Below are 19,430 nucleotides of genomic sequence, written 5' to 3'. Positions count from 1 at the left end.
GCGCCACAATATGCCACTTTATGACGTTGATACGTGCGGCTTTTACACCGCTGCGGTTTACATAAGAACAAATCTGTTTTTTTTCTCTCTAAATTTAGTGGGTGCGGCTTTTTCACGGAATTATGGTACTGTAAGAATATTAAAATGCAGTCAGAGTCCGGTTAATTAACTTTCCAATGCCGTTCGATATTTTTCCATCTCAAGTCCACCGGCCACAAGAATGGTCCCTAATATTTGGAGTGCACTGAGAATGCAGTCAGAATTTTTAGATTTGAATATTCAGCAATAAACCAAGAATTTTTATTCAGACGGAATTCTTGCTCATTCTACCTGTGACTAGGGTATAATGACCAACCACGTCGTCAAGGAGACCTACATTTTCTTTTCTACTTTCTCATTCTCACTTCAAACCATTTTTAAAGTTAAAAAAATTGAACTTATTTATAATGACTTTTCACATTCAAGGATTGCCATCGCTCTAGTTATCGCCTGCTTCCAATTAACGCCCCATCCTCTTTGCAGGTTAGCATTTCATACAAAGTATTGCTGTACCTGAGACATGAGACTGAATTACGACATTGACAAAGTGCGTATGACACACCCAGCTTGTCTGAACCTCGATAACTTTCATCTTTACCTATTTGTATTTAATGTTGGAGCAAACAAGCACCAAAAAGCATTTTGCAGTCTGATGGTTGAATGCTGGCATCAGAATTAACATTCCCCACCCTCAAGTCAGTCTCAGTCCAGACTCTTCTTGCCATTGCAAGTCCCAGATGGCGACGCTAGCAAATGCTATTAGTGTGTGAGTGTATGCCTTCCTCTCCACGGTCAAGAGTCTCTTAGAGGCTGCTCTCCTGTGAGACTAGGAGAGATCGTCTGTGCCAGCACTTACGACGTACGCCGTGCACTGCTTTACCTGATCGCCGTGCACTTTGTCTTATTGAATAGATTTAGTGCTTCCTCCAGGGTCTCTTACTGTAGACTGTAGTCAGTGAATTACCAGCTGCTTGAGATAAAAGCCTCTGACAGATGAGTAACATTGACACTGCTGGATGGGCTCTTACTGCTGGTTTCAGCGCTGAATATACGGCGGCATAATCTTTCCTTGCATCTGTCATCAGCTTTCAGGTGTTATTGCCTCTAAACACATCTGTTTTATTTAGTTTTAATGTTTGAATGTAATAGGACCCTAGTCGGTGACATCTTTTTTTTTTTCAGTTCAGTTCCATTGGGCATTTCTGTTTGGAGTTTGCATCTTCTCCCTGTCCGTGTGTGGGTTTTCTCCGGGTACTCTGGTTTCCTCCCACATTCCAAAAACATACATGTTAGGTTAATTGGTGACTCTAAATTGTCCATAGGTATGAATGTGAGAGTGAATGGTTGTTTGTCTATATGTGCCCTGCGATTGGCTGGCGACCAGTCCAGGGTGTACCCCGCCTGTCGCTTGAAGTCAGCTGGGATAGGCTCCAACATACCCCCGCGACCCTAATAAGGAGAAGCGGTATAGAAAAGGGATGGATGGATTCAAATAATGCATCTCGTTTAAATAAAATAACAACTATACTCCCATAATAGTATTATTGCCATTTTATCCATTTCATTATGACTTTATTATCACAAAAACAATTGTTTTCTGTTTGACTAGCCAAAGTCAAAGGCTAGCATCCTTCCAGTCATTTCTTTTTTTATTTGCAAGCATCAAGTGTGTATTTACAACAGTGATAGACATATAAAGTGCATATTTACATACGTGAAGAGGTTATAAAATACAATACATAGGTAACAAGAGGATGGGAGGGTTGTGTGATGTTGAGAGATTTGTCACAGAATAAGAAGTTTATACTGACAAAAAAACTAATAATCAATTATGAGGGGTAAAGAAAAAAAGAACAAAAAACAAAAACAAGATGATGATTCATAGTAGTCATGTAATTGTGCTACCTTGGAGAGAGAAAGAGAGAGAAAGCTTGTTAACAAATTTCATACACACCTGGTCTGCCAAAGAATAAGAAGATGTAGCGGGAGGGATCAGTCACAATATTTAGCAAGTATTCAGACCCTTCTCGATACTCTTTTTCAAAAGAGCGACTTGCGACAAATCTAGTGACTTTTTCTGATCTAACATCTTCTCAACGAGTCTAAACACACGCACAGGCAGCTCTGTCTTGTTTGTGACATACTGACAAAACGACAACAGAAGTGAAAATAGTTCATGTCTATTTCTAAACATATTTGTTGTGCTTTTCACCTAGTCTCCCACAACTTTATCCCTCTTTCCTACAGCGTCCATTACAATGACATGCATATGCATCATAGCCAATAATGCAAATTAAATGATGACATCATATTGCCCCCAAAACCCACCATTAAAAATAGATTGCAGTACTGTGGCAAACACAGATTGTCGTAAATTATGTTAAGTTTTTATTGTACTTAAGTAAATTCATTATCATCCTGTCCCGGGTGTATCCCACCTCTCGCCCGAAGACAGCTGAGATAAGCTCCAGCATAACTGTGACTCTCGTGAGGACAAGCGGTATAGAAAATGGATGGTTGGATGAAACTTTCTTATCATGTGAGCATGATCACGATTATCAGAAAGGCGCTTCGTCGCTTGCCGACCTCCACCAGGGTGGAAAGATTGTGCTCTGCATGTCAACACACAGGATCCCTGGCAAAAAATGCAGTATAAAAATATTTCATTTGCATTTTTATTTGCGTTTTGTGTTGTCGGTGAAAGTGCATTCACACAGCGCTGCCTTCACTCGCACTTGTGGGCATGTGTCATCATTTCATAACACAAAGCTGCATTACTGCAACTATCCTGACATTGTTGGTTATTGCAAATCATTGTATTCATCTGTATTTATGCTAGCATTAATAACTGGTAGGAGGAGTGGTGTTTTTTCAAACTATTTAACTTACACACACTAGCAGTCAAAAGTTTTAGAGCACTACAATTTATCTGGAGAAAAACCTACGTTTTGTAGGTTGTGTTAAGATGTGTCTGTCCCTCTTCCGTTGTTAATTCTCTTTTTTCTTGCCATTTTTTGGAGCAACAAATTACTTTCTCCAGTACAATGCTGTTCAACGAGGGTATAGTACCACAGTGTGTTCCGAAAACTGTGTTTATGCAGACAGAGGAGGTAATATGTACTGAAGAACTTGGAACACCTGGAGGAATTAGTTGCACCAACTGCCAAGGCTTGATCAACCTCCATTTCTGCAGAATGGCTTTAAATTGTTGACCCATTTTGTGGTCCCTGAAACAGGCTTTTTTGTATTATTCTGAAATACACATTATTTTTCATTTTTGGGTAACCTTACCGTTTTTTTTTAACCTCTGGCACTTCATCACTTACCTTTTGTACCATTTCAAGGTTTTCATTGGGCTTGAATGACTTGAATAAATAACTGGAAAAATTGGGGTGTTCTAAAACTGGAAAAATTGGGGTGTTCTAAAACTTTTGACCGGTAGCATTTATACAGCATATTTATGTAGCATGCTTACATACCAGCAGTGACGTGCGGCCAGGGGAGGCAGATGAGATGGAGCAGAACAATTTTTTAACTTTTTTTTTAACCAAAGTGAATGATTCTCTTCTTTTTATTGTTATCTTCTTGAACATCACGGCACGTTACTGCATAACAGGCTTTGTAAACTTGCACTTAGAGAGATATGACATTGTTTTTGGAAAGCCACACCGCACATTACGCCGTTTATCTTAAAAAACAGGGGAAAAAAAGGAGTGAGTGAGAGAAAAGCCCCTAGTCAGTCAAAGACGATGACAAATGTGTGTGATGTCAGATGACGACGTGAGGAGGAGAGCTGAGGAGACCAGAATTAAAAAGAGTGATAGTGGAGAGCATAGTCCAGGGGCAATGGCGTGCATGTGGGCTTGTGTGTATACGTGCGTGTGTATGTGAGTTTATGAGCGTGCACACACCCACACACACTCGCACAAAGAGAGAAGCTCATGAAGACAAATGTAGTGACCTTGCTTGATGATAAGGCATGAAGATTAAGTAGTGTTGGATGTAATAACGGAAAAATATGTGGAGTGAAGCTGTGTGTGTGTGTGTGTGTGTGTGTGATAGAGACAGGTAAACAGAACAAAGAGAGAAGAGAGAGAAGATGCTACCTAAATTGAATGTTGCCAAGTAACAGTGGCTCCCGTGAGTAAAAAATGGTGATGGATACTCCGGCTTTTGCATTTTCCCATTGTGCAAAAAGACAGAAAAATAAAAAAAACACAGGAAACATCGTCCACGCGCTCTGACATTTTTAAATGTCAGTGGTGCTGCAGCGAATTTCCTCAAGTAAATCTTAGAGCTAAATTTCAAAAGTTGTGAAGACTACAGCTTAGCTGCCTGACAGAGGAGGAATAAATAACACCTATGGATCCATATGAACTTTAACCCCAGCTCCTTCAAGCCTCTCGGGCTCATCCAATTGTCTTCTTGCTCAGCTTTTATTATTTTTATTTTTTTACAATTCCTGCTAATGCGAGACGCCCAGCGTGACAGCCTACATAAACAAACAAGACAACAAAGTAGGACAAGCTAGCAGATTAGCATGTTAGCTGTCTGGGATTAATTCCCTTTGGCAAAGCCAGCCTGGCAAGTGTGATGCATCTTTAAAAAACAACAACAAAAAGCATAAGAAAGCGCCTAAATATTTACGGCACTGATCCCAGCTTACGTCCGTTCTTTCCGAGAAACGTCAGACCGGATGAGAGTGTCAGTCTGCGCCACTTCCCTGCACCTGCTTTCTTCCGTGCGTTCATTCCTCACGCTGGTGTGTCGTGTCAGCCTCTTTCAAGCTTCCCTTTGCCGAGCTAACGTGCTGCGGTGCCGCCGCCAATCGTGTCGTATCGCTGTCACTTCTGCCGCAGCCGCTCTTTGCATGTCAACAAACACGTTGTCACAGCGACGTCAAAGCCAGCTTTCATGTGGAAACACAAGAGTGCAGCCACTCACCAGACTGCTGTCTTTATGTCCTATTGTTATGTCTTTCTCTTGTTGGAGGACCAATTTAGACTGGCGATGCTGGAGAGCGAACCAGAGGAGCCTCTATGAACTTGGGCAGACATACAGAGGGACAGGCAGGCAGAGAGACAGACATGCATAGGGACAGAGAGACAGATGGCCACATGGAGCGACAGACAGGTAGACAAGACCAAGAGATAGGAACGCTCTCCGAAAGACTGACTGGCAGGAAGACAGACAGAAAGAGAATCATACATTCAGAAAGACGGACAGATATGCAGGCAGATGGTGAGACAGACGGGCAGACATGCAGAGACTGAATAACAGATGGACAGTTAGAGAGGTATGCAACAGGTATGCAAAAACAGATAAACTGGAAGACAGTAAGAGACAGCTAGCTAGACAGACGGTGAGAGACATGCAGGAAGATAGGCAGACGGCGAGACAGGTGACAAGAATCTGTGAGAGACAGATGGACGGACAATGGGGATATGGATTGGAAGGTGAGCTGAAAGACAAATATGAAGACAGGCAGGTAGACACAAAGAGAGAGACAGGTAGGCACAGACACAGGTAGACGGACAGACAGACAGACAGACAACGAGGTGTAAAGCCGGAGAGAAAGACAGACAGGGAGACAAACTGATGGACAGTTTGGTGAAGAGAGCTGAGGTCTTGGCCATCAATGAAAATAGCCATTATTTCCTCGCATTGCATCATCATCATCAATATCAAAATGAGGACACGCCCACTAATGTCACTCTTCATCATCCTCTCTTCTTCCTGTCTTTTTATGCTCACTTTGTGTCTCCTCTCCAAGATGACGTCCTGTTTTCTTCCCTGTGCCCCCCCTTCCTCTTACATCACACATACACACACTCAATGAGAGTAATGATTTCTTCCTGTGTGCTGTGTATTTTCACTCTTCCTCTTCTTTTTTGTCTCACCTCTGCTGTCATTTTTGTCCCTCCTCTGTGCCTCCTCACTTCCTCTCCTTCCTGCCTTCCTTCCTCTATGCATCCCTCCACTGGCTCGTCCGACCTCTCTTTGCTATTCTTTATCTTGATGATTGCTCCGCCTCCCCCCTTGTCGTCAACCCCCCTTCTCTCTCCCCACCTTCATCCCCTCTCATCTGCCTCCCTCCCCAGCCTCCACGGGCCTTTTCATCTCCATTTTTTTCCAGCTCCTTTTCTTTCTTTATTGAAGCAAACAGCCAAGCAACACTTGAGGAAATATGCAAAAAAGTGCAATATTAATAACAATGTACAGGATACACAGTAAAAACATCATGACTCTGCATAAATCTTCCAAAGAAACCCAGCCGGCAATTAGGATCATGAAAAATTAAGTGCCCGCCTTAGCCTGTGCAGCTTAGTTCAAGCTAAAAGATTCATGAGCCGACATCAATTATGCATGCACATTTGTAATGATGGCCGCCATCTACCTGTGTTCTCCCCGCAGCACTGCGAGACAACCGCATCCAGCTGCACCGCTCCACACCCACCGAGCTCTCCATCACCATCTCCGAGGTGCAGCTGTCCGATGAGGGCGAGTACACCTGCTCCATCTTTACCATGCCAGTGCGCACTGCCCGGGCCACAGTCACCGTGCTAGGTGGGTCAATTTGCAGGTGTTTCAGACTAGACTAGATGAGACTTTCAGTCATTTACATCCTGGGTCACAGATGCTAAAGGCCATAATATTGGTAAGGATTTAGTTTATTTCCAGCATGCTTAGCAAAGTCACATTTACACATGTCACATGTTTGCACAACTCAACATGTCCGAAAAGGAGTGGGTAGAAGCAGAGTTCATTTCATTTCACCCCTTTCTCCATTTCTCAGCAATAACTGATTTTTACAGCCTGTGTATATGAAATGTACTGTGCAGTAGATCCTTGCTTTTCACTGGGCTTTCATTCCAGACTTACAAGCGAATGCCGAAAAAACGCGAGTAATCGAGATGCCCATAAAAATGTCTATTTTTGACACAGTGTACATAGTTGTACAGTGGAACCTTGAGGTCAACAACAATTTTGGGAATTTGACCAAAATTTTCAGGAAAAATACACCTTGTTTTAGCTATCAACGTATGTCAGTGTGCCGAATGAGAGCGCAGTTCATCATAGATGGAATTTTAGACGGTTTTGCTGTTGTACCTTTTCCTATTAACAGTGATAACTTTGTTGTACACTTTTATGGAAAATTTAAAGTGTTGAAATATGATATGTGTTGACGCACCTCCGCCTATGAAGACTCAGTGTTCAATTGGTGTAATTGGTGTCTTATTAATATTATTTTTACCCTTGTATGACAGTTAATAATGTTATATATATATATATATATATATATATATATATATACAGTATATATATAAATCTAAATTTAAGCTCATTATTATTATTGAGTCATTAGTGTAAACATTGGTGAAAATGGAAAATGAATCAGAATCATTTCACAAACATTGGTCAAAGCCACTACAACCACTTGGAATGTCCTGAAGAAGACAGAGACCACTGGTGTACTAAGTAACAGATGTCCAACAGGTAGACCAAGAAAAACATCAGCAGATGATGACAGAAACTAGGCCTGTCAGGCTACTCAATAAACAATTAATCGCACGATAAATAAAAAGAAACTCGATCATTTCGCCAGCCTTGATAAATTGACATGTGCTTGCGTGTTTGTTTTCCTCCTCTCTCTCTACCAAACAGGCTGGATTACAAGAGGGTTCACTCTGTGCCTCTGTCTTAACAACTGGGCGTGTTGGTTCGATAGCGAAATGAACGGAGTGAGTGAACACTCCTGTCAGTTATCCAGTCTCTTTGTGCCAGTGGGTGGAGTCGGGGCTGCTAGCGAGAGTGCTGCAGCCTGCAAGTGAGCAAACACAAATATGAATGAAGGCACACAGCCCCAGTGTGAGAATATTTTGGTTAAAACAGAATTCAGAAGGTGAGCCCATGAAGACGGATGAGCCGATGTGTCGCATTTGTTGGAAAGTAGTGGCGACGAAGAAGGGGAATATGACCAACTTGCATGTGCACCTCAAACAAAACCATCCTGTTCAGTTTTCCCAACTGGGAAAAAAAACTGCCGCTCGATGTGCAGCGAAACCTTCATCCCATCTAAATGGGATGACTAAATGGGGGGGTAAGTCACTATTGACGTAGTCCACTTCTGATGGGGATGTCATACAACTTCCTTCCATCTATCCATTCATTTTCTTTGCCGCTTATCCTCATTAGGGTCGCGGGCATGCTGGGACATGCCTATCCCAACTGACTTCAGGCAAGAGGCAGGGTACACCCTGGACTGGTTGCCAGCCAATCACAGGGCACATATAGACAAACAACCATTCACACTCACATTCATACCTGTGGACAATTTAGAGTCGCCAATTAACCTAACATGCATGTTTTTGGAATGTGGGAGGAAACTGGAGTACCTGGAGAAAACTCATGCACGCACGGGAAGAACATGCAAACTCCACGCAGATGCCCAACGGACATTTGAACCCAGATCTTCCCGATCTCCTGACTGTGCGGCCAGCATGCTAACCACTCGGCCACCGTGCGGCCCGAAAAGGAGTGGGTGCGGCTCATACAACTTCATGTAAAAAAATCCGAAGTATACCTTTAACAGAGGCAGGGTCTATTTTTTATTGTTTTTGGTAATGACTTTTATTTAAGTGCAATTTTTGCTAAAAAGCGACTGAGAGTCCATTTTATTTTTATTGGGTTTTTTTTGTGTCTTTTTTGTTTTTTTAATGTGATGCGTTGTTTGTTTCATTTATTTTATTTAAAAACTCTTGACATTCCAATTGCAATTCCAATTTTGAGAAATGAAAGTGGGAAATGGTGTACTCGCATTATTATGCCATATATTATCCTTACATTAATGAAAAAATGGTCTCAAAATAATGTTGACAATAATGTCGTTTATTGGCAATAATTTCTAGGACAATTGTCGCCCAGCAAAATTTGTTGTCATGACAGGCCTAACAGAAACATTGTGAGAGTGAGTGAAATTCTATAAACTTTTGTCATGGATTTTCTGAAGCTCATCTCTGTACTTTTTGCAAATTCCAGCCTGGCCTTCCTATTCTTTTTGCTCATGAGTGGCTTGCATCTTCTGGTGTACCATTGTATTGTTGTTCATGAAGTTTTCTATGAAGAGTAGAAAGAGATACCTTCACTCCTCTCTTCTGCAAGTTGTTTCTGATTTCCCTAACAGTTGTTTTAGGCTCTTTCTTTACAGCTCTCACAATGTTTCTATCATCAACTGCTGATGTTTTTCTTGGTGTGCCTGTTCCACGTCTGTACACCCATGATTTCAGTCTTCTTCAGGAAATTCCAAGTGGTTGGACTTGCTATGACCAACGTTTGTGAAATGGTTCTGATTGATTTTCCATCTTCTCTCAGATTCACAATTGCCTGTATTTCACACATTGACAGCTCTCTGCTTTTCATGTTGTTTTCAGTCTTCACTGGCAAAACCTATCCTACCCAAGCTGAAACTGAGCGTAGACACTCAGTGCTATTCATTGATTGAATAAGCAATGTAACAGAACACACCTGGGCAACAAAACGCAATACTTTTGCTCATGTGAAAAATGGGTGGGTTCAAACAAAAGGTGCTATCTTCCAAGTCGTACATCCGATCCAGATGTAAATACCTTGAAAAAAAAGTTGAAATGTTGCTCTCTGGTCTCATGTTCATCTTTTGATGTCAAACCCAAATTTTTTAGTCTAGAGCAAAAAAAAAGTATGTCACTGTTCCAGTACTTCTGGAGAGCTCTGTATATTACCATTATATCCTATGAGAAAAATAGTTTGGAAATATGTTGTCACGTTCGGCTTGTGTTGTTGTGGCGACAACCCTAGAATGCAGAAATGTTTCCCGGTGCAGGTAAAAATTATATATTTAATAATTCTGTGTAGAGCAAGAACAGGGATCCAGCACCAGACAGCATAACAAGCACCAATAATGCGCAATGCACCATCAAAGGACTGACGGCAATGGCAGAACTAAATCACATACAAATGAGGAGCAGGTGCTTGGAACAAGAAAGTAAAGGCAAAGGGAAACTGAATGGAACAGAACAGGAAGTAAATACAAAATAAGAGCCTGAAACCGGAAATAATGCACAAGACGTTTGAATAACCAAACTGTCACGCAAGCAAACATACAGGGCGCGACAGTACTCCCGGGAAGGTAAGGGAGGCGGAGCCGACGGGATCCCTCAGGGTGTCAGCCGGGACTGTATGTGTGGCGATGCTGGTAGATATCCCTGCGGGTGTTGGCCGGGACGGCATACATGGCGACACTGGCGGGACACACCTCCGGGGATCGGCCCGAACGGCATGTGAGGCGGAGCCGGCGGGTCCCCTCCGGGGGTCGGCCGGGACGCCATGAGAGGCGGAGTTGGCCGGTGAACTGAGCTTTGGCAGGAACTCCAGTGGAGCACGCTGGCATGAGGAGGCCGCCAGGACAGGAAGTGGCAATGGAGCACGCTGGGAAGGGAGGAGGGGGGCTTGGAGGAGGGTCAGGAGTTCCACCCGCTCTGCCCCCCCGACTGGAACTGCAGAGGGCCTCAGGCATTGGTGCCGGAACGGGCTTGAAACGCCATAGGGCGGGCACCGGGTGGGTATGAAGCTCAAGATGGTTTGGTGTACTATCCGGGAGGGTTTTCAGACCACGTAGAGCAGGCATGCGCGAGACTTAAGCTTTTTGAATCGAGGTGCGGAATTGGGGGAAGAACTAACCTCTTGACGTTGCGTTGGAAGCAATGTAAAAACACTGGAGGGCATCTGGAGCTTGGTGTGCTGACGTGAAGGTGGGACCATCGAAAACTGCGCGATAGGCCGGCGTGAGGAGAGTGTGCCGTCTGGCCCCCACGCCATATTTTCCAACATGCTCTCCTCCTCCATTGCCTTAAAAACCTGCCAGGTCTAAAAGTCACTCTCTGAGAGGTCGTCTTCGTCTGGTTGGTGCGTTCTGTCATGTATTGGCATGTTGGCATATTGGCGACGACCCCAGAATGCAGAGATGAGACCCAGTGCAGGTAAAAATTATATATTTTATAATGCTGCGTAGAGCAAGAACAGGGATTCAGCATCAGGCACTGTAACAGGCACCAATAATGCGCAATGCACCAACAAAGGACTGACGCCAAAGGCTGAACTAAATAATCACATAAAAAATGAGGAGCAGGTGGTTGGAACAAAAAAGTAAAAATGAAGGGAAACTGAACGGAACAGAACAGGAAGTAAATACAAAATAAGAGCCTGAAAACGGAACTAATGCACAAAACGGTAGAAGAGCCAAACTGTCAATCAAGCAAACATAAAGGGCATGACATGTTCTGTTTTAAAGGTCTCACAGTGTATGTGTTTATAAAGATGTCAAAATCACATAAATACTAGTTATTTATCTGATTAAGAAATCCTCAAGAGCAAGGTTGCCTTGTTTATTAAACTTTATTTTAATATATCTGGTCTAAATGATGCTCTGCAAGTGAGGAAACTATGGTAGCAGTACCATGAAACACCATGAAACAAATGCAAAAGAAAAATGCTGCAAAAACCCCTGGTAGCCTGGCTAACTTCCATTTTGTTGCGTGAGCTGGCAGCATTTCTCACATGCAGTTTGTAAGTTTTTGTTGTGTTTTTGGCATTTGACACATTTTTCCTTGCAGTATTTTTAATTTGCAGCATTTTCCCGTTACATGTGTTGGATGGTGTTTTTGTTTTTTGGATCATTTCTTGGACTGGAGCATTTGGACGCTGCTGCGCGTTTGCCCCTGTCGGCCACTGTAGTAAGGAGCTTAACGTTTAGATGAAATAATATGTTGAGAACGCAGCAAGAGAGCAAGGTGGAGGATGTGGAGCCACACTTTTAAACGACATTGTGGCCGCAGTTCACCTTGATGCACTGCTGTGTTGGTGCGGATACGCTGCATAACATACAGTACATTCTTCAAGAGCAGTTTGAGCTCTCACCCTGATGCCGCACAGCACGTTTAACTTTGGTACTGAACACAATTCAGCGTTTTCCATCCATTTATTCATTTGTGACAGGCTCCTACAAATAAATCTGGACTGCCACAAATACATTTGGCAGTATGGTACTGTCTGTCAATGTAGCTTGTCATTCTAACTTAATTCAGTAGATGGCATCGTGACTCTGCTTCTTCTAAACCTCAAAAGCACCTGGGGTCTCATTTATAAATGTTGCTGCTCACAAAAAAGTTGCATCAGCAGGGGTGAAATGTGCATCTTTCACCGCAAACGGTATTTATAGAAAAATTCAATGCGGAAAATCCTATGTATTCCTCTTACTCCACCTGTACTCTTTTACCGATGTGTGGGACCCACGCAATAGTCACCTTTACACTCCTATTAATCTTTGTTTACAACACATTGCTCAACTGTACTGCACAGGCTACGGGATCACTGCAGGGACACAAGAGACGGCCACCCTTTTAAACATAGCAATCTACTGAGCTGACTAGTCAACCTCAAATGTATTTATATATATGTCTTGATTGTATTTATAAGAGTTTCAAACGGAGTGGGGAAGAAGGACAAAGTAAGAAGCCAAAAACTTACCACTTCCAAACGCAATATTACCCTGCATTCACAAGTTGGTGATCTTAATGGCTTATACTGTATTTGTATTTTAGTTCAAATAGCCATTTTTATGTTTGAAAATGCTTAATTTTGGAAAAAAATATGTACAATTTGCTTAAATATGCATATATTCTGACTAATACTAGACTGTAGTCAACCACAAAACACTGATCATTTATTAATTAATTAAACGTTTGAAAAACCGCAATAGAGTGAGGGAATCATGTTTGAACCATGATGGGACAACTGCGTTCGTATTATTTGTAAACAGGGTTCTGGTTAAATTCAGGCTCGAGTCAAATCGTTTTACACCAAGACTAAAAAGGAAAAAATTCACCACGACGATAGGGGTTGGCAAATTGAAGGCTAACACGTAAATGTGTGTTTTTCTTCAGTTGCCTCAGGATTGAGCTGACATTATTAACTTGATTGGTCGAATACTGACATTACGATTAATATTTTTTTAAATTTGATATGCCGCTACTTAGCCCTCTAAAATACCCTTTATACGGTGTTTGTCATAATAACCATCTCTATTTCACAATCTGCAAATGTCGCCTTCTTCTAGGAGTCGCCGTCTGCATCTTTGCCCTATTGACAGTCCAATATGTGCTGATTAAAAGCATCAGGATATTCATAAGCTATTTAGCATTGTCCATGTACTGTATAGATGATTGTGGGAGGAATAGTGGGATGACGCCGAGGTGGAGCTCTAGTGCGCACAATTCACTGCAGGTGGGATTTAAAATGAGAACAATGGGTAGAAGTGTGCGGCTCATGCTTTTATAGAGCTGAATTGTTTCTTGCGTATGTACATTCTGAGGTTTGTGAGTGTGCAATGTTTTGCGCTGGAATCACTCACATTTTGTAAATGAGGCTGCTGGTCAACCAGAGAATAAGAACACAGCAAGGAGAATCACTTTGTCTATAATCAGCGAGTAATCAGACCCCTCTGGATACTCTTTGAAAAAACGACCAGTGACCAATTTAGCCACTAGGGGTTGGGGTTTGCACATCATAGCAATCTAATACATTTTATCTCTGGAGTTTTTTCAGAGAGATTTATGGATTATTACATCGCTGTTTGACGTGTGTGGTAAAAGGCAGTGTGCTAGCATGAATTAACTTCAGACAAATGTGCACATTAGCACTCAATAAACCATCAAAACTTACCTTTATGCATTCCCACATAGTATCAGCATTTGACACCAAATATGAGGTGAAAGAAAAATGCTAAAAATACAGTAGTAGTCTATCTGTGCGGCGAGAGAAAGTTAGCACACGCACAATGGACATGCGTCAAGTGAGACGGATGTAACAGAGAGAATCCGGCAACTTTTCAAAATAAAACATCATGGAAATAATTTTTTCTTTCTGTGCGGCCCGGTAGCAAATGACCCACGGCCCGGTACAGGGCTGCGGCCCAGGGGTTGGGGATCACTGATTTATTAATGAATTAATTGTCAAACGACCGCGATAGAGTGCGACAGCGATGTTCGAACCACGATGTAGCGTAGGACAACTGTACATATTTGTTGCTTTTCATGTTTTTTAGTCACTTTTTGTCACCCACAGCGTTATTGCCCTCCCACGTCGTCCGTTACAATTACATGCACATGACCAATTAATTCCAATATGTTCTGTGTGGCCCCCCTTGGCATCAAAGTTTGCTGGGCTTTCCTCTAGGTCATTATCCTTGCTGCGTACCTCTGTGTAAGGTCACGCCCTCTCCTCCTCAGTCATCATGTCTGCAGACAGACGTTATTACCTTTGTGTGATGCTTCCTTGCTGCAGCCACCGCTGCCAACAATAAACCACACTCAGCCCGTCAGGGGGGTAGCAAATACGGTTGTGTTCATTGATTGGATTGCGACTAATCAGCTTTGGAGTGCCACACATGCTCTTTCAAGTATCGATTTGTCTCCGTCTTGCTCTTATTGTTTGTTTTTTTTTTGCTGTCAGCTAATTGTGGACATATTTTGCAGTTAGCCTGTAAAGGTGAGAATATAGCGACGAGCGACGTTTGAGACCACTGAGAGGCTCAAATGTTCAACAGTGTTTATCCCTCAAATGTTTCTCCATTTTGCTCTTCTCTCTGGCTGCGTCACAGTGTGTCTGTAAAAGGAGCCTTTTTACACTAATTTTCCTGGAATGAAATGCAATTAGTGGAAAGAAAACATTAAATGTTCACATTAGGGCTGCAGCAGGAGGTTTGCTGCTTGTGGAGTTGAAAGCATGCAAGCTCTGCGTGTCAGTCAAGCAACGCGGGGCCGTCCCTCCTATTTATTTTTGTCTGGGCTGCATTGAAGACAATTAAATATAGTGGCTCAGGACAGCGGCACAGCCTGAAATGTCAGTGTGGTGTGTGCTAGGTGGGCGACAGTGGCGTAACGTGACAAAAGGGCAAGGAGCGAGTTCCACCTGTGCTTTTTAAATTCAAATTAACACGAGAGCAACTCCTCCACATCTCCTTTCACTTTGCAGTAATTGTGATTCAAGCGCTCTTTTTTATTTGCTGTAATTGACAGCAGTGACACTGTGTTTTCTGCCTTCAATACATTTTTCATGACCCTGGAGAGCGAGACGGCCCATAAAAAATGTATGGTAAAATGTCAAAAGAGCCAACAGGGACCCAAGGGAACGTCAGAGGGAGATATTGAGTTTCAGAACGGAGCAGTGCACATTTGTCGGCATGCTGTCACACGTGGTCGCTATTGAATGGCCACGCGTCAGCTAGCTTCGTTGCTACCTCTTTAGCCCCGCGTAGAATCTTTCATGAATGTTTTATTCCCTTGTGTTCTCCGCTCTCGACAGGCCTTTTTTGCAGCCAAGTCCATATGTGCAGTATTATTCCCTTGTTAATATTCAATGACGCTTCATTGCCACGGCGCTTGTGCACGCATCGCACTACATCAAATGCTGCTACATAAAATATGGACGTGGTTTACATATTTTTGTTCGATACCTTGCTTTTCTAACTGCACTCTGACATTTGCAAAAATGGCGAAAAATTATATAATTGAATTTCATTTTATTAGTGTAAACGCTTCAAGATGATGTCACCAAGATGCCATTGAGGCCTATAACAGTGGTTATTGCATCAGCACTAATCATAGCAACATCAAAGCCCTTTTTTGTAGAAAAAGGTTAACTACAGCTCTCCTAACCTGCTCTGAACATGTCACAGTTTGTTATGAAACAATATTACAAAACACATTTTTTGTTTCTAGTGCAATGCCATCTCTTTTATTAAAGTACTTAGCTATCTTGTTCTATACGGCACAACAACAGGAAGTCAATTCTATTGGATGACATTTTCAGTAAATTGACAGTACACTAAGTCCCATACTAACGAACATCTGACATGCGAACTTTCGGAGATACGAACACAACCGGACTAGTCTATATTTTCATGTGTTTTGCCTTGTAAGTCCATATTTATACTGCTACATGCTTGACCAGCAGAGGGCACTGTGACACTGCTAATGGGACCAACAGCGGGAGAACAAGAGGAGGAGGCGGGGAGGAGAGGAGGAGAGAGAAAGCTACATTGTAGCTGTATGCTACAACCCGGATAGAGCGTGTGGTTAAAGTTTATGAAGAGTTAATAGGCCTGCTTAATTCTACACCACCCACAGAACACTACCTCTTTTAGAAGAGTCTAACGATGACGACGATTTGTCCTTTTTTTCCCAATATCTCCTCCTCCAACTCCTCCACAACGACATATGCTCGACCACTCCTCTTCAAAGGTCATTAACATTTATCATTACGTATTATTATATCATTTTTATTATTGTTTTTTTTCATTAATTATCCTCGTTTAATATTACTTCTGCATCCAAACTCATATTTACATACATACGCATATACTGTATATGTATACACGTACATGTAGTACCTATATCATTGGTAATATTACCTTTTTCCCTACTTTAGAACAATTCGACATAAGAATAGTCGTCTGGAACCAATTGTGTTCGTTAGTTGGGGACTTAGTGTATTTTACAACTGACTGAACGGAGGAATTTAGGTTTTTTGCTCAATTGTTTCATGGTGAGGGCAAGGGGTGGGTCAGTGCCCTGTCAGATCTAGCGTATGGCACTGTCTTTCTTTCTTTTCGGGAGTCTTGGCGGGAGTCAAGTGGCAACCGACTTTGAGGTGCATTACCGCACCTGCTATGTTGGAGTGTGGCCCAGAGTTACGAACATTATATGGCAATCGGACCGGCCCGATCTCGTGGCGGAAACCGATATTATCCGATCTTCAGAATACAGCGGATCGGCAGCCGATCCCAATCCTGAAGATCAGCTCGGGACGTCCCTACTTAGCATATATTGACCTACATTGGATTCCTTGTACAAAATGTGTTAAAGTGTATTAAAGCATCCTTTACTTTGTCTGTATGCGACCCTCACTGGAAAACGTTTGGACATCCGTGGCCTATGGGGTTGTCATGATTGCGCTTTTAGAATTCTGCCTAGCAACAAGTAGTGCATGTGTAAATGTGAGAAGGGGGGGACCTCTGTTGCTACTTTTGCTGGATAAAGCGGTATTTGAGCAGTGACATTTTATAAAGAATCACATAGACTTTGGTTTCTGTGTGTTTTAGTGCTTGAACTAACATAAGTGCTTGAAATGAAATTGGAGGTCAATAAAAGCATCGATGCAGTAGTTTTCCTGGTATAGGTCATCTTGTTGCCCCACCAATTCCTTTCAAATCCACAGCATTTGTTCCTTGCCCTCCTCCTCATCCTCTGAGCTTCTTCCCTCCATCCACATCTTTTGCTGCATGGTGAGGCCGCTTTACAGCAAACTGTTGATTATTTTCAAAAAGTCAAGTAAAAGCAGCGCCGCCCCCACACGGAGCTGCCGGCAGGAGAGCGGCGAGGAAACTTTAATTTGCTCGCCTGCCGCCGTGATGAAGATGGAGTGAAACGGGCGAGGCAGACGCGTAGCTTCCCTCTCAGGATGCTTTGTGTTGTTTACGCCTCAGCTTGTTGCAGGGCTCGGAGCAGTAATCAAGCACACGCTCGTCTACTTTAGGCTATGGCGGCTTTAAGGGACAAGCCCTGTGGGGAAGATGGGATGCTTTTCAATCGGCTGGCTTCATTTTCTTACTGTGACTGTTTGCTCATTACAGCACATCCCCATTGAAAGACTGTGTGGTCTACCTGAGTCATTTACAGTAGCTTCTTCAATGCTAAAAATTGAGTCATAGTTCGGCATTTCTGCTAAACGGAATTTACGTGTAACATGATGCTTTCTTTTTAATCTTTTTATTGCTTGTTTTTATTATTTGTTTGTAGTCTTCTACGTTGCACTGAGAGGTTATGCTCGTAATTTTCGCTGTAGTTTGTACAATGGCAATAAAGGTTCTGCTTTCTGATTTCTGTTTCAAAGTGACCTCAAGTTGGGAGGAATACTATTTTCGGCCATAAGAAATCAGTCAGGTTTAAAGTCAGGAATGTATGCTCACAGAAGCATGGAATCAGACTTGATCCTATAAAAGAAAAATGGTTGACATACAATTTTTTCCCATTAGAAATAATGTAAATAAAAATAATCTGATCCAGGATCAAACTGTGTCCAACTGTGCAGGCAATGTTTTAAGCCACTTTAAGTCATTTTTGAACATCACACAATTGTAAAAAGAAGTAAAGAAGTGTTAATAGTGGTATAACTCCACATGTATTCAGATTTTTTGGTATGGAGCTTCGGTTTGGTACAGCAGCATACCAATTTCCACACACTGCACATTTCAAGTGAGGGCCAGGAAGTTACGATGCACCTCCAAATGCCCAGGAAGTGTGACTAGAAGCAGATGAAAAGGTGAGGCATTCTGCGTAGAATCAGAGATTGAGGCTGAAGAAAACAGTTCAGCCCAGACTTTGACTTCATGCCGTCCCCTTTCTGCTCTGTTGTCCTTGCGTGATGAGGCGTTCGGGCACACGTCTGACTGTGAGTGTTAGTTGCTAATCGTTTTTAACTTTTATTCACGTACCCCCTATTACAATTGGCGTACCTGTGGGGGTTGACAGTGTGTCTCATAATCAACACGAGAGCCTGGGCTGCCGGTGAAAGGATTGTCACGCATGCTCTGTAGCTTACAATGAGCAGTACTTACATTATAGCGATCTTATTTGTTATGTAGTGTGTAAAACAGAGACAGGAGCAACATCAAGTTCCATCCATCCATTTTCTATACCGCTTCATCCTCATTAGGGTCGCGGGCAACATCAAGTTAACAGCACTAAATTAATACAGACCCACCATCCACCAGTACGAGCCTGGAGTTTGTTTTTCAGAGCGAACTTATACTTATACATTACTTTGCTGTTTGATATGTGTGCTAGCATGAATTAACTTGAGGTTGTGGACTGAACAAATATGCACATTAGCACTCAATAACGTCATCAAATCTTACCTTTATGCATTCCCACATAGTATCAGCATTTGGGACCAAATATGAGGTGGAAGAAACATGGGGAAAATACACTTAAGTAGTGCAGTGTTGGAGAAAGTTAGATGGTGCTTTCAAGGACCGTTGAACAAAGTGGGACAGGTCTCCGCTCGCAACAAACAACATAAACATGCAAAACTGTGGGATTTCTAACTCTATTATGTTTTATATATACATTTCCAAAATGTATATTCATTTACGCAAAATTTGATGTATTTATTTACTATTTATTTATTTATTTATTTTAAGTGTTTTCTTAATCATTGTGCCTGAAAGTTTCTTGCGCTGTCGTTGGGGACCCCTGCCTTACTGCATGCATGGGGATATGTTGTGATCTTTTACACAT

The 19,430-nt window shown here is 42.3% G+C and overlaps 1 protein-coding gene across 4 annotated transcripts in view; it reads left to right on the top strand.

Annotated features, from left to right (window-relative positions):
• Positions 1-19,430, top strand: part of cadm3 (cell adhesion molecule 3) — a 131,648-nt gene that overhangs the window by 76,479 nt on the left and 35,739 nt on the right. For all 4 annotated transcript variants that reach the window (XM_054769106.1, XM_054769105.1, XM_054769107.1 and 1 more), the window contains exon 4: positions 6,454-6,606. In XM_054769106.1, the coding sequence (XP_054625081.1) occupies positions 6,454-6,606 (153 nt within the window). The remainder of the gene's footprint in view (positions 1-6,453; positions 6,607-19,430) is intronic.

The sequence above is a fragment of the Dunckerocampus dactyliophorus genome, chromosome 2, assembly GCF_027744805.1.
Source record: "Dunckerocampus dactyliophorus isolate RoL2022-P2 chromosome 2, RoL_Ddac_1.1, whole genome shotgun sequence".
Classification (NCBI taxonomy): Eukaryota; Metazoa; Chordata; class Actinopteri; order Syngnathiformes; family Syngnathidae; genus Dunckerocampus; species Dunckerocampus dactyliophorus.
Note: the sequence above shows the minus strand (reverse complement) of the source record. Positions and strands in the feature narration are given on the sequence as shown.